This window comes from Neodiprion virginianus, chromosome 7 (assembly GCF_021901495.1).
Source record: "Neodiprion virginianus isolate iyNeoVirg1 chromosome 7, iyNeoVirg1.1, whole genome shotgun sequence".
Taxonomy (NCBI): Eukaryota; Metazoa; Arthropoda; class Insecta; order Hymenoptera; family Diprionidae; genus Neodiprion; species Neodiprion virginianus.
The window spans coordinates 23,253,748-23,268,052 of record NC_060883.1 but is presented as its reverse complement, the minus strand read 5'-3'; the positions used below and the strand labels follow the sequence as shown (position 1 = coordinate 23,268,052).

General features: G+C 39.3%; 1 protein-coding gene across 10 annotated transcripts in view; it reads right to left on the bottom strand.

The window, feature by feature from the left end:
- LOC124309274 (lysophosphatidylserine lipase ABHD12) overlaps positions 1-14,270 on the bottom strand; it is a 27,642-nt gene extending 13,372 nt beyond the window's left edge. The window contains exons 1-10 of one of the 10 annotated variants that reach the window (XM_046772749.1): positions 13,891-14,270; positions 12,938-13,228; positions 10,184-10,302; positions 9,580-9,703; positions 9,293-9,492; positions 9,073-9,208; positions 8,866-8,983; positions 8,612-8,773; positions 8,384-8,511; positions 5,720-8,292 (exon numbers count right to left, since the gene is read on the bottom strand). In XM_046772749.1, the coding sequence (XP_046628705.1) occupies positions 8,250-8,292; positions 8,384-8,511; positions 8,612-8,773; positions 8,866-8,983; positions 9,073-9,208; positions 9,293-9,492; positions 9,580-9,703; positions 10,184-10,302; positions 12,938-13,011 (1,104 nt within the window). In that variant the 5' untranslated portion in view covers positions 13,012-13,228; positions 13,891-14,270 and the 3' untranslated portion in view covers positions 5,720-8,249. Of the gene's footprint in view, positions 1-5,719; positions 8,293-8,383; positions 8,512-8,611; positions 8,774-8,865; positions 8,984-9,072; positions 9,209-9,292; positions 9,493-9,579; positions 9,704-10,183; positions 10,303-10,702; positions 10,722-10,765; positions 11,157-12,937; positions 13,229-13,890 lie in introns of those variants that run through there. The other 9 variants (XM_046772752.1, XM_046772750.1, XM_046772751.1 and 6 more) reach the window with 9 other exon arrangements.
- Between the last annotated feature and the right edge of the window lie 35 nt (positions 14,271-14,305).

Here is a 14,305-nt window from a genome sequence, read left to right as displayed (position 1 = left end):
TACATAGGACAAAATCATTACAGTCATATAATATGGTACATAATGCCGAAAGGGGATGATAATTTTTAGTCGGTTATAATGAGGAACGAAACAAAAAAAATAAAAGAATAGATACAAAAAAACAACAACAACAACAACCAACCGAACGTCACAACAATACGTAACAATGTGAAAACGTGGTGCGCGACGCGTCGTCGATGACTGGAGGACAGCGTCCACGAGTCGTCGTAAACCTCCTCACAGTGTATACACACGTATGGTATGTAATTTACGTGTGTGTGTGTGTGTGTGTGCGCGGAAGGAGAGGAGGACAGGAACGCGTCGTAGGGCGAAACGTCGACGTCGCCGAGGACGAAGATCGCGAGAGAGGGTTTTGCGCATGCGCCTGTAAGACTTCCACTTCCTCTTCCTCTTCCTCCTCACCGTCATCCACGGGTTTACGTGCCGAGGGCGAGGAAGAAAAGAGAACGCGGGGGTTTGTTTGACGTAGGGAAGTGCGCAGCAAGTTACGGGGGCGTAACTCTCTTATTCGCATCCCTTGCCATTTCTTTCTCCATAATTTTCACTCTCGCGTTCATCGGTTTCCTCACAATATGCACCGCCGTTTGATAGAAAGAATAAGAAAAAATGAATAAATAAATAAATAAATATGCAATTACCGCACACACCGAGGGTGTGTTTATTATAAGGACACGTTAACACCGACTTGATAGTTGAAACGATAATCTCCTCGATCCAACCAGGGCCAAACTCTTTTCTGCGTCTCACGCTGCGGTAGTAAGATATGACGTATGTATTACAGGTCTGCAGCATATACACTGCAGGTATATAGAATATACACATGTATGTAATTTGTAACGTTAATGTCAATGATGGTTAGTTTTGAAATTCAGTAAACTGTTGTTAAAATACAACGTGAACAAATTCAGATTTCATAAATTCAAAATCTTCGATTATTCTAAAGGTGAAAAATAGTCATTTTCGTTTCAACCTTTCGATACATTATAGCAGACGTTACTAACTTCAGGCTGGTTATATGTGTAAACATATTCAACACCCATGTTACCTTTATCGTAAGGATTTCATCTTTTTGACGATCCACGTTCAAAATTTCGTGACTTTTTAAGAGTCGCATTGTATCGCACGATGTTTCCAAATTTTCAGATTTTTTCAGATCGTTGGACAATCCGAACGGTAATGCAGATATGTATGTAAATACGGAAGAAGAATAAGAATAAAAACAGCAACAACAACGACGACCACAACTTTTACCTACAACAATGTTGCAGAATAAGCATAATCTTTAACCCTAAGTGGCAAGGTTACGACTACAATAAATAATGAGATGAGAATAGAAGATTCGTCGATGATATGCGGAATAAACGCATCGCACACTGCAGAAACGGCAACGGCGGCGTCGGTCGCGTGCAGAGTGAGTTCGTATTTCAATAGGCCAGGGAGAGAGATTCAAATATGGCGCCGAAGAGGAGCGACGGAATGCGGTTGTGGGTAGCGAGTCATTTGTTTTGGTCGCTTTGTTTCGACCGTTTAACTATTGTCGTCCTTTAACGTGGCGCTCGGTCGGTTCGCCCTGCGAATCAATTTCTCTCTCTCTCTCTCTCTCTCCGCTCTTTACAGCAACGAAAACTACGACGAAAGAAATCAATTCCCACGATAAGAATGACGCGCGATCGTCAATTTTCATTCAAAATTTTTGCGATCCCTCCATTTTCTCGTTCGTTTCGTTCGTCGGTGGTAAACAAAATCGATAAACTATCCAACCCACGACTCGCACGGTCGGTAAAACTGTTTAATCAATTTGAAAAGCATTACGGTGCAGAAAACGTGAGGAAAAGACACACACGCCCGCGCATTCGTACGATTACCATAGCTATACATCCGCGTTAGTTTCACGTCGTCAACAACGGTGTGCAACGAAGCGACGGCGTCGGCTGCGGCGGGGAATGACGACTAAACTTTTTCAACGAACGGAGACCGAGAGCCGGCTTGCCTTTTTCTCATGAATGACTGGCATGACTAAAATTCCGGAAATTCCAGTACCACTTTTTGACCCAATCGCGCCGTGGTCACAGTGCTTCTTACTGCAGGGGACAACGTCACACGAGATATACGAACGTTTACCCGTCGCCGAAAGCAGCGCGATATGTAACCCGCAGTGGACGATACGTTAACGATCAGCAGCGGCGAAGGATCGTAACGTGTATAGTTGAAATAAACACCGTGGCGAGTCCACCTTTCTCCGTTTTAGCTACTTTTTTTTCCTATCTCCTTCAATTTTTCTTTCCAAATATACGTCGCACCCTTTCGAGTCAGAAGTTATTGTGCCGAGTCACTTTTACAACAAGATAGTATTCTATGTGCGATTTGGTCTGGGATCGCTGATTTCGAATCTGACAGTGTGGTCGGATTTCAAAAATTCAAGACGGCGGACCCAATATGACGGACAAAAATTTCACGTTTCGTCGCATACGGTCAAACAACTCTGTGCGGTATTCGCCGTACTGAATTTTCAAAATCCGATTTCAGATTCGTGATCAGCGACCCCAAGAACTTGTAATTCACGTAAAACCTATTAGTATATTATCAGAAGTACTAACAAACCGCAAAGAATTATGTTTTCAAAGTTCTCTAAATATACAAAAAAAAAAAAAAAATGGATATAAAATAGGTGGTAAGAATACTTATACCAGTATGACTCAAAATGATAAATACGTGAAAGTTTTGAATTTTGGATCAAGTTTCTACTACCATTATTATTATTGTTGCTGTTCTTATTATTATTCATTGCAATAGTCGATACCCCGCCCCCTCGGTTAAGTAATACCATACTTTTTTTCGCCCACCGTATGAATTCTACGCACACATGCATGTACACGTATACATTGCACACATATATGTATACATATATGATACACATATTGTCACTACAAGGAAGGAGGTGGAGGAGATGGTGATCGCCTACTGCGCAGTAGATCCGGAGACTCTCTCCCGGTTTCGATACAGTTTCTTAATTGAACGCTGATACGGAAAGAAAATTTTTTATCCCCGCCCTTCCGCGGCACACACATTCGTCATAATGTCCGTTACACAAATGCCAGCGGCGGCAATATACAATTTATCTGGTTATCGAAAACGTTGTACGAAGATCAAAATTAACGAAAAGATGAAAAGTAACGTAAGGAAGACGAATTTTTCAACGAGCAGCAGCAGCAGCAGCTACGTAGAACGATATTCGTTACACCATTTATACAAAATAATTTCACACCATTGCATAAGGCTCGCGTTGTTATTAATTTTAAACCAAGTTTCGCACCCGTTCGTTTACCGAGATATATCTATATTATTTATGTACTGCATGTAAATAATTATATATATATATATATACACACGCGCACAATCGTATTATACAATAACAACATCGTTGAACATCGCAAAAACTTAATGCAACCCGTAGCTTCTTCTCGCGCTACGATAGTGAATTATCATCATATTAGTTTACGTTGCACTAAAAAACAACGATAATAATTGTACAATGCACGACATATGTCGGACAGGCAGGCCATGCTACATAGTACGGTACGACAAACGTGTGTAATATCTAATACACGTACATATAGGCGTGTAATAAATTTTGCCTTAAACCTCGTCTTTGTCTTTTTGTTTTTTTCTTTTGTCTTTGTACTTGCGTCGTCGAAGACACGCAAGAATCACAAGCATCGAACGAAAACTATTAGGATATCGGGCATAGAGATAGGAAAAAGACGGACAACGCACATGTGTACGCATACGTGTACACGTATAGATTAGAGGCGCGTGAGACGATTTGCGCGTGTATAAGTGGCGTGGCGTGGCGTGCGTGAGTGAATATGCTTTCGCGCGCGCGCGCGCGTGTGTGTGTGTGTGTGTGTGTAAAACGCGAGTACGGGAGACTCCGCGTCAGGGACAATAATAGAATATCTCCATCTCACTCGGTCGACGTTTTCGATCCAGCGACGACTTTGGGCCACTTGTCCTCTTTCTTTTCTTCACCGACGTCGTTATTATTTATCCGTATTACGATTCGAAGCAAATTTTCATTACCACCGTTAATACGTGTACGTATAACGTGTGCCTGTATATATTTATGAACAACGTAAAGCATTTCATCCGTCGTGGAAATAACGCGAGTTAAATATTTCTTTATTTTATTATTGTTATTATTTTTGTTGTTGTTGTTGTTGTTTTTTTTTGTCAATTGTTTTTCTTTCTCCGCTCCTTCTTTCTTTCGTTCGTTCTCATCCCCAAATTTTCTCCGACTCGTCGTACCTCGTTGTTTTCGCATCATCAATTTACAGTTCACGTAGTCACGTCGTGTTTATCTATTATAGTATACCTAAAGCATATTATGCCCACCTAATAACCCATCGTACTACGCACGGTGCGTGGGAAATTGTAATTACGCGTAGCGACGTACGCTCGAATTTCCCCGAAACTCGATAACGTCATTTCTTCCTTTCCTTACAACAACGCAACCGGCAATCACGGTATTATTACACCGGATATGATATTGCGTCATTGAATATCGAAAGATAACAACAGTCGTGACAATAGTAAAAATAATAGTAATAACAACGCAACAACAACAACAACAACAGTTTGTCTCGTCGGCGAGTTGTTGTAAGAACAAAGAAAACAAATAAATAAAAGGTACAAAAAATTAGGGGGGCGGGGGGGGAGCGAAGAGACGGTAAACGTTAACCTCGCGCTTATAACTAGACCTAGAGCCGATACGTATAGATGTGTGTGTGTGTGTGTGTGTGTATATATACATATATACACACACACACACACACATGTATGTATGCATGCACGATTTACGCAGGGGAGCAGAATCGCAACGCGTACTGCGTACGTATGGTGTATGTATAGCAGAAGAAACGGTTGCATATGTATGCCGGGGGGGGGGGGGGAGGGGAAAAAGGAAAAAATAAAAATACCAACAATAACGATAATGCGCGTAATATTGTACGTACGTAGAGCACGAGTCGAAGAAAAGAGAGAAGGCATGAAATGAAAAATAAAAAAAAATTACAAAAAAAATAATAATAAATAAACAAAATAAAATAAAATTAAAAAAATGAAGGAAGAAAAAAGAAAAAATGAGCAGCAGCAGCAGCAGAAACGGCAGTGGTATTGGTATTGCGGCGATAGGATAAGATCGGTGACGCAGGCGTGCGCGAGGGACTGACTATGCCAACTCGGTTTTCAGTAGAATCTGGTGAAAATAAAAAAAAAAAAAAAAAGAGAGAGAAAAAAAATAAAATAAAAGTATGTACTCCGTGAGCATTGTGCGTAGGTTAGCGATTATATGCGAGTGTAGTTGGCTGCGGGAAGAGGCAGCCAAGACTTGGTAATCTGCGTACGTGAAATAAAATAAAATAAAATAGCGCGTAAGTATATCGCGGCGTGAGAAGCGAGATATGCCCGAAAATACGACGTAGATGTAGGTAGGATAGGATAGGATAGGTATAGTGGCGCCTAGAAAGAGCCTAGATAGATGTCTCTCTATCCGGTATGAAAAGGCGGCGGTGTGTAGACGACGAAGTAAGTAAAGTTTTGTCGATTATCGGATTATCGGTTTATCGGTTGAAAATAGAGAAATACTTTTAGAGAGGCTAGAAATATGGAGAGAGAGAGAGAGAGAGGGGGGGGGACTCACCTTGTGGCGTTCCAAACTTGCCCACCCGTGCTGCAACATTTTTCGAACGTACCAACAGCAGCAGCAGCAGCACCACCACCATCACACCACCACTACACCACCACCACCACCAGACGCACCACTTTGTCGAGGTTAAAGACCACCAACAGCACTAAAAACAAACTATTACCGCCTATCACTTCCGGCTAATATCGACCGGTAATCACAACACCGTTATTCACCCTTGATTCAGAGATGTTCAACGATTGATACGCAAACCGAACGCGAGTTGTTTACTACAATGCCGTACCACGAGAGCATCAACCATGCCCGTGCTGTAGCCGCGTCTCGTACTCTCGTACTCTCCTTGACTGAGCAAAACAAGCCCCGTGCGCAGTGAGATACTGCGCAGCTCACGCCGAGTAACGCGCGCATCGTCATCGTCGTCGTCGTCGTCTCGTCGACAAACCCGAGGAGCCGTACGAACCAACGGCGTAGTTTTTTTCCCCCTGCTTCTTTCTTATTCTTTATCTCTTTTTCTTTCTTTCTTTCTTTCTTTTTTTTTCTGCTACCCCTCTTCTTTTGCCTTAGTCTTTTTACTTTTTACTTCGAGTTTTTTCCTCCGCGGCCACTTCGAAAGCGTAACAATTCTACCTACGCGGGCGGTCGCCCTGCTGTACCAACCGACTTTTCACCGGCCGAATACAACTACGCGGCACTCTTCGATACCGAACACTAGCATTTTACCATCACGACACACTATCGGTCACATGTTTTCAACGTTTCTACGATTTTTGTTCATTTTTTTCGTCATGCGCCCCTTATTGGTACCACGAGGGATTTATTCATCATTCGATTCGTAAAACGTTGTATCAACGACCGAAAGGGGAGGGGGAGGGGTTCATTGTCCTCTTGGGTATGGCGGACTATTTCTAGGAAATTTCCGGCATTCACAGACGGACTGGCTGCGCCATCTACCCGCATTCACTGCGTAGTTTTTTTTTTCTTCGTTTTGTTCATTCACTTTTTTTTCACCACATCTAGACACGTCGGTAAGGATGGATCGGGTGAACAATCTGTTTTATCAAAACCAACTTTACGCATCGCGTATTACATACTGAGTGAATTTAATTTTCAAATAAATAAATATACATATGCGTATGTGTACATATTTTTTGTTCTTTTCTGTTACTTGCCAACATTCGCCTTTTGTATTGTTATTACCTCTTCAACATATATTTTGTGTTCTCGTTTGCATATGATGCTGTATGTTCCAGTTTGCTCTCTTTCTCACTATCTCCCTCTCTATCTTTTCTTTTCAGCTTACGAGTTCCTTTCTTGACACAGTTTTAAAAAAAAGTCATCCAATCTTATTGCCCATCATCTGATAATACGTGAAAGGTCAAAAGGCCTGAGATATGAAGCACGAGAAAATACGAAGAGTAGAATATTAATTTGTAAATTAAATAAGAAAATTATAACAATTGTTTACCTTGTGTACAATAAAAGTGTAGGACAAGGACCATTTGTGGCCATTTAAATATAATATCACTTACAAAAAACCCTAACAACAACGAACGTATTGTATACATTTACCGTTGAGGAAATCGAAATACAATACGCGTATACGTACCAATCGTTGATCGTAGTAATACTAGTTTCATATCGAACACCAACGTGATTGCAATAATCTACAAAAGCGTTGCTTCGTTGATATTATACACGTTTGACGTGTAATTAACAACTATCGAATTGCACCGGCGTCAAGTTGGAAGAATCCCAATACGACACTCCAGAACTTGCAATGAAGCCATCCTAATATGTTTGCTTGCAAAATGTTCGTCGTAAAAACATTCGATAATTTTCGCTACTTTCCACACTTTGTCTTTACAGTGAACATTGCGTCGTAAACTAACTTTTAGAACGTTTTCTTCAATGAATTTTTTGCATCGCAATATAGTCTAGCAAGCCTTGAGTTATAATCAACAAAACACGATTATTGAATTACATAAATTGTATACAAGGATCTTAAAGATCGGGTGCGTAGATATACTTTAAGTAGTTTTTGACTCGTTGAAAGAGTCTGAAAAACGTTGAGAAATCCATTTGCAAACGTGCATGACAATTCCCTAACAGCTACTTATGAAATACTCCAAGAAACGTGACTGGTCCTCCGGCGTGCGAAAGGAATATTAACCAAAAAAAACATATAGCAATTCGTTGATTTGAAATTTGATGCGAATAAAAAATTCTCTTCACACTAGAAACAACTATTTTACCTACCTATCTATATATGCCCATTACGTAATAATATTATTGTTCGATGCTATAATTGAGACCTGAGAGTGAAAGTTATAATAGAGTATAAAGAAAATATGCTATAAAAAAATATTGATTTACCGCTTTTCTAGACGATATCTAATTCTCCCGCATTATCGTCTCGCCTATATCCATCTTCTCGGGTACCGTCGAAAGAGTATTGAACATTTCTTCGTCCGGACGTACATGGTAAAAAAATTATACTAAGTCTGACATGCTTTGGTCAAACGCTTCATAAAGCTTGAGTAGTTTTGGTCGATTTGGCTAGAAAATTTCTGAAAGTAAAAAAAAACATATTCTTCTCTCTGCAACATCAATTGGCTTCAATTTTTTTTGTTTCTTTTTCATCGATCAGTTTCTACTCACGTAATCAGTTCCGGCAGTTTGTCGTATCTACATATCCACTTGTGACCTAGACCTAGTGCAGCATCTATCCGTTCCATTTGAACTCGTTGCGTTTCATTTCCGTGGGACTCCAAAGCCGCCTTATATAACTATATTAAAATTGCAAAATATCTCTGTAATTCCAGGAATATTTCCCTTGCGGAAACATATGCTCTATTAATCTAAATGCAATATTGCCAAAATGCCAACCTTCTCGCCCAGGAAAAAAGGTATGACACCGTCATCTTGAGCGTGCAGAATCATAATCGGACATTCGATCTTTGTAATGTGTTTGTCGGATTCGAATCTCAATTCGTTGTCATAAAACGGTTGAACAATCATCCAATGAAACCACGGCAAGTGTTTGAATAGCTGAAATGATATAGATTTGCGGTGAAATAGGGCATTGCAGAAATAAATGATAAACAATTTTCGTTGAGTATTAACTTTCTCGCAATGCATACCTGTGCAAACGGGTGCTCGCTCAATTCATCCGCAATATTGTTGAAAGGAGCTTCCAGGAAAAGACCCGCAATACGAACACCTTCAGATGCCATTAGAGCTAGGACATGCGAAGCGACTCTGAACGAATGAATAAACGAAAAAATTAAAGACCGACGAATTTTCTAATTGTACTTGTAATATGTTGCAATAAAGACTGAACCAATTACCCAGTTCCTAGCGAATGACCCCAGACATAAATTGGCGCAGAGTTCTTTACTTTTTTTATCAACCACTCCAGCATGTACTTGCTGTCTGCGACGACTCCTGTCTCGGACAGATCGACGTCGTCGCTGTCACCATAGCCTGTAGATGATTCAAGGGTGTTGTAATTTTAATTTCACTGTATTTCAATCGAGTACTTATGCCTGTGTTACGCCACAAACTTACTTCGGTAGTCAAAGCAGACAACGTGGTAGTCTAGGTTTTGAAAAAGCCTGTACAACTCCAGTCTGTGTCCGCTGGCTCTGTTCCCACTGTTTCCATGCATGTACAGAATAACCGGACGTTTTGAACTTGCCAAAACAGATTCGAATGCTTCAGAGGTGCAAGAAATTGACGTGTTTAATAGAGATCGAGGTAAAATTTGCCTGAAACAATAACGAAGATATGAATTCATTCGATAGAAATTCTTATAATAATTCACTGTTGTTTGATAATTCCTTCGTTCGACTTACCATGCTCCAATGTTCACATCTTGATCAGTCTTGACGTAGAAATTCCGGGCGCCTTCAAGTCCCACAGCTTCTGGTTTTTCAAAGTCCACGCTTCGAGGCCAGTAAACTGAATCAACGAGAATATCTACTTTTTCAACTTGTAGTAGCAGCCCAATTATTGAATTTTAGGGTCTTCACGTGGCAAGAAGGCTTCATTCATTTGATTACTTTGTTATTGAACCAATAATTATTCATTCTCGATTATTACAACAGATTTGTTAATTCATTAGTTATTGATTGTGAATTTTTGTAGAAAATTTGAACTCGAAATATGCCAAAGCTACGTAAAGACCAAAAAAATGAGGTTTGCGAATATGATGAAATTGCTATAACGTAAATAAATAAACAAATGAATGTCTCTTTGCAAAAACTTTTGCAATAAAATTGAACATTATGCAATTAATTTTCGTGGATAAATGGTATTGTACCCCATTTAAGTAAGAGAAAATATTCAAGGCTGAATTACCGCTGAACTATGAAGGATAAATTGTGCAACGAATGAGAATACGTGTATATAATAAAACATCAATTACTAAATTGCGAATAATTTGACAAATATATTTACCAAAGTTTAGGAATAATATTTTCCTTTGTATCGTGTAGGAGTAATGAAAAACGAGCGGTAGAATTCCAAAGACGATTAAGTAGGTGACAATCGATACCTTCATCGCCCATAAAAGAAATCTGCGAAATATTTCAAGATGCACAGATTAATCATCGATCGATATTTTCACAGAAGTAAAATGATATGACAACAGCAACAAGTCATAATGTGATGCAACTGTTTGTTGATGAGTTTGAAAAATGCGCAGACGAGAAACTTTATCGCTGTTAATAAAAAGAAAAATGTATACACATATTATCAGCCTTTAATCGGTAAAAATTAAGATTTAAATTTAAACCACCGACAAAGAGTGAACGGTTTAAAAATTATTATTCACTCATTATGCCAACTGCAATACGACGAAATAAAATTTCACTTCGTTATACGCGTTTAGAAAATATTACGCAATACCGGACGCACGCGTTCGCTGCCGAAATGAAAGGTGACGAGTTAAAATTTGATAGAATTTATATTACGCACGTTTGAATCGCGACTGGATGTTAGTTGTATACATTTTCATGTCAATTTGGCATAAACACGTGCCTTAAAATTTTCATTATCAGTTCCGGTGAGATGGTCGAGAGGATACCAGATCGCTGTTAAACGATCGAAAATCGAACAATTGCGTTTTCGAAGTGATTGTGATTTTTCGGTATTACAACACACATCAAACACCGCCACCACCTCGTCCGAGAACAGCCGCTGTGAGAGTGATATTTCTCCCGATTAATTTACCACTTTCTATTTCTCATATCCCACCACCGTCTCTGACCGCTCTGAAGATGGCAAATTTCCCACTTTGGCATTGTCCAAACGAATAATTGCCCCCCCAATGATTATAACAACAAATATCCGGGGCGCGAAAACGCGTAAACGACTTTATACGATCGGTCATCGCAGTCGGACGTTAGAATTGCAATTTATTCTGTAGCTACGTAGTCGATTTGAATTTGTATTACTTCTAATACCATCATACGCGATGTTTTCCTCGAGTCAAGATAATATTTATCGCGATTGACGATTTTGTTATGTACAAGCAAATACGTGGAGATTTTTATTACTCGTACTTTTTGCAGGATTGCAGTTGTATACATATGCGTATATATACGTAAATACAAATTAGCGATCAGCATTTACCCCCTTTATGTTTATCGCGTCATAAAATATGATTTTGTAAGTAGGTCTGCCTACTATATTTTCGAAAGCCCGACAATAATTCACGAGGTCGAACTTGGTAATGTTATCGTAACGAAACGTTGGGAAAAATCACTGTTTCTCAATGTTACAATGATTTTTAAGGAATAAAACTAAGATTGAAAAACATGAGTACGTGTTTCTTTTATTACGGTTTACGTTGAATTTCGGACAATTCGAAAATCGCGAAATATACATTTTTCCACATTGTGAATCGTCACGATCACGTTACTAATTTCATTACGATGAGAATTCGATGGTCGATCAATGGTGAAAAAAAATTATGATTGAACTGAAACGCATAGGAGGCGCCTGTCGAACTAAACGAACGGATGCATATAATCGGCAAATTTTTTTTAAACTTCCTTCTACGTACATTTGTATGCACATACATCAGAGGTGGCATATACGCACAATATACATAGGCATAAGTGAATTATTGCAACCAATTGCAATTCGAGTACCCTGCACAGCAGTTTGTTAGCGGTGATTGAATAAAAATTCAAAACACATCCGCATATATGCAATAAGCATATGCATAGCTTGCCGTAATCGCACCGTACAAGCATGAAAGAGGCTTGCATGCGACACGCATGTACCTATGTATGTATGTATGTATGTACATACATACGTGAAACAAATCATTCTGATCGATCGACCGGGAATAAAAGATTCATTAGGGTCGGAAATAATGAGGCAGAAATCCCCTTCGGGGAAAATATAAGCAGGTGTACATTACCGATTCGGGACGACTAACGATTTCTTTTTACTTCGGACCGACTGCTACACGATATTTCTATGTACAAATAATAATCGGCAGCTACTTTTAAGGAATGGAAATATTATATCACGCGTGAGAATTACGTTTTAAATCATTTCCCATCTACCTCAGAGTTTATATCTGCGGAATATTAGAGAAATCTTTCGAAACACTTCTTATTCACTTTACTTATAGGCAAATTATGTGATATAAGTTTTGTTCGATTACAATTGGAGCGATGAAATTAATTTCCATAATCCCTGGCAGTACATTGTATGACATAAGGGACGAAAGTTGGCGATTCCGACGAGTTTGACGTTTGCGATTGCCAACTTTTAGCCCGAGTCACACACGATTGTTTTTATAACAAGCGAATGAAAAATGATGGGGCTTTGCGTGGTAGTTTTGCGTGACGCGAGTGGTAAATTTCTTCTCCCTAAGGACAAAAGTGATATTATCTCCCAAGGGACGAAAGTGAAACAATCGCGTACTGCGCATGCGCGATCCTATCTTTACAACACTGAGATGAAGTTCGCTACTTTCGTCCCGCTAAACTGCTACGAAAAGTCCCACTTTTCATGCACGTGTGAGAAAAATGTTGTTCCCACACTTTTTGACTGTTCACCGTGACACTCGACGCCGCCTATGCGCGACTTCCGATTGATGATGCGTAACCTGGATGCGATATTGTGAATGAGGAGAAGCGATGAAAATTTTTTTTTTTGTATGTGTGTTTTCTGTACAGATACAAGAGAACTTACGTTCCGGTAGACGAGAAAACAAGTGCAGCCAGAGATAGAGCCAAAACCAAGGAAAGGCACCGGAGAGCCTTCATGATTTCTCAACACGATTTATCGACACTTTTCAAACCGAAGTATTGGAAGAAGAAGAAGGAGGAGGAGGAGGAGGAGGAGAAGAAGAAGTTGACGGACACAATTTTTCACAGTAGGTGACCGTCTAGCGTTGCTCTACGTCTAATTCCGATCGCAATAGAGTTTAGCATAACACCTGTCATCGCACTTCTTCAGATTTCCACCAATTAGACTCTCTACCTGCCGTAGGTTTAATATACATATCAATAGATTAGTAGGTATTATTTTTCGTTAATTGTATGGGATATTGCAGTTTTAGACAATGCGTAAGCTCCATGCTTTATTAGAAGCTAAACGTAGTCTATTTAAATATAAGTGATTAGTGAGGCAGAACAGGAATAACGATGCATGACGAGGTTGTTAGAGGTTCGATATTTCTTATGTATAGATTATGTATTATACGATTAAATGAAAAAATCTATATGATGAGAATTATGTTTAAAAGCTGGTTTACAGTTATTCAGCGATGTTCTTCACGCGTACTTCAATCTTATGTAATTTTTGCTCTGCACATACAAACGTAGATAATTGGATCGTACCAATAAGCCTTTTGTTTGTTGTGACTAATTGTAAGCGGAATAAAACCCAGCTAAGACTGACAATGACATTTTGTCGTCAAACAAAATGAGATACAAATCTTAACGGAATTAATCTACAACTGATGTTTGCTTGAATATCGACTAGATACGATGACAGAAAAAACAAGCGAATTAGTGAGAGATTGATAAGTGTGTGAAAACACAGAGCATAGACTTTTGAGCTGCATTGCATGAATCATAACTGATGAAACAAAGGGTTCGTGGAAAGGAGTAATAAGCAAATTAAAGAGTAAATTATAATACCTTTTGATAAAGCGCCTCTTTGGCAGCCAGTATATCATAATAAACTAGAAACAAGGGAAAATCTTTGGATAAAATAATAACAAAAGACTACCGAAGCAGCTACTACTTTCAGCGTTGGATCAATTTGGGAGTACGTATAATATACAATTTTCTACGTGTACTGTATGTATTCACTTCACCTAATCTGCTGGGCTATCATTTACGCAAAATTTTTCTGAAATCAACGGAAATATTTAACTGTCACTATTACTCCGATGATTTCTTTATGGAATTGAAATTGTAACTGGTAATAATGTTGATCGTTGTTAAAGGTAATATATTACAAAAGAGCCTGCAGCCAACACAGGCGATTCACTCGACGCACGACGCGATTCTAGCGATTCTTCGGAACCTCTTATGCCTGAAACGATACGGT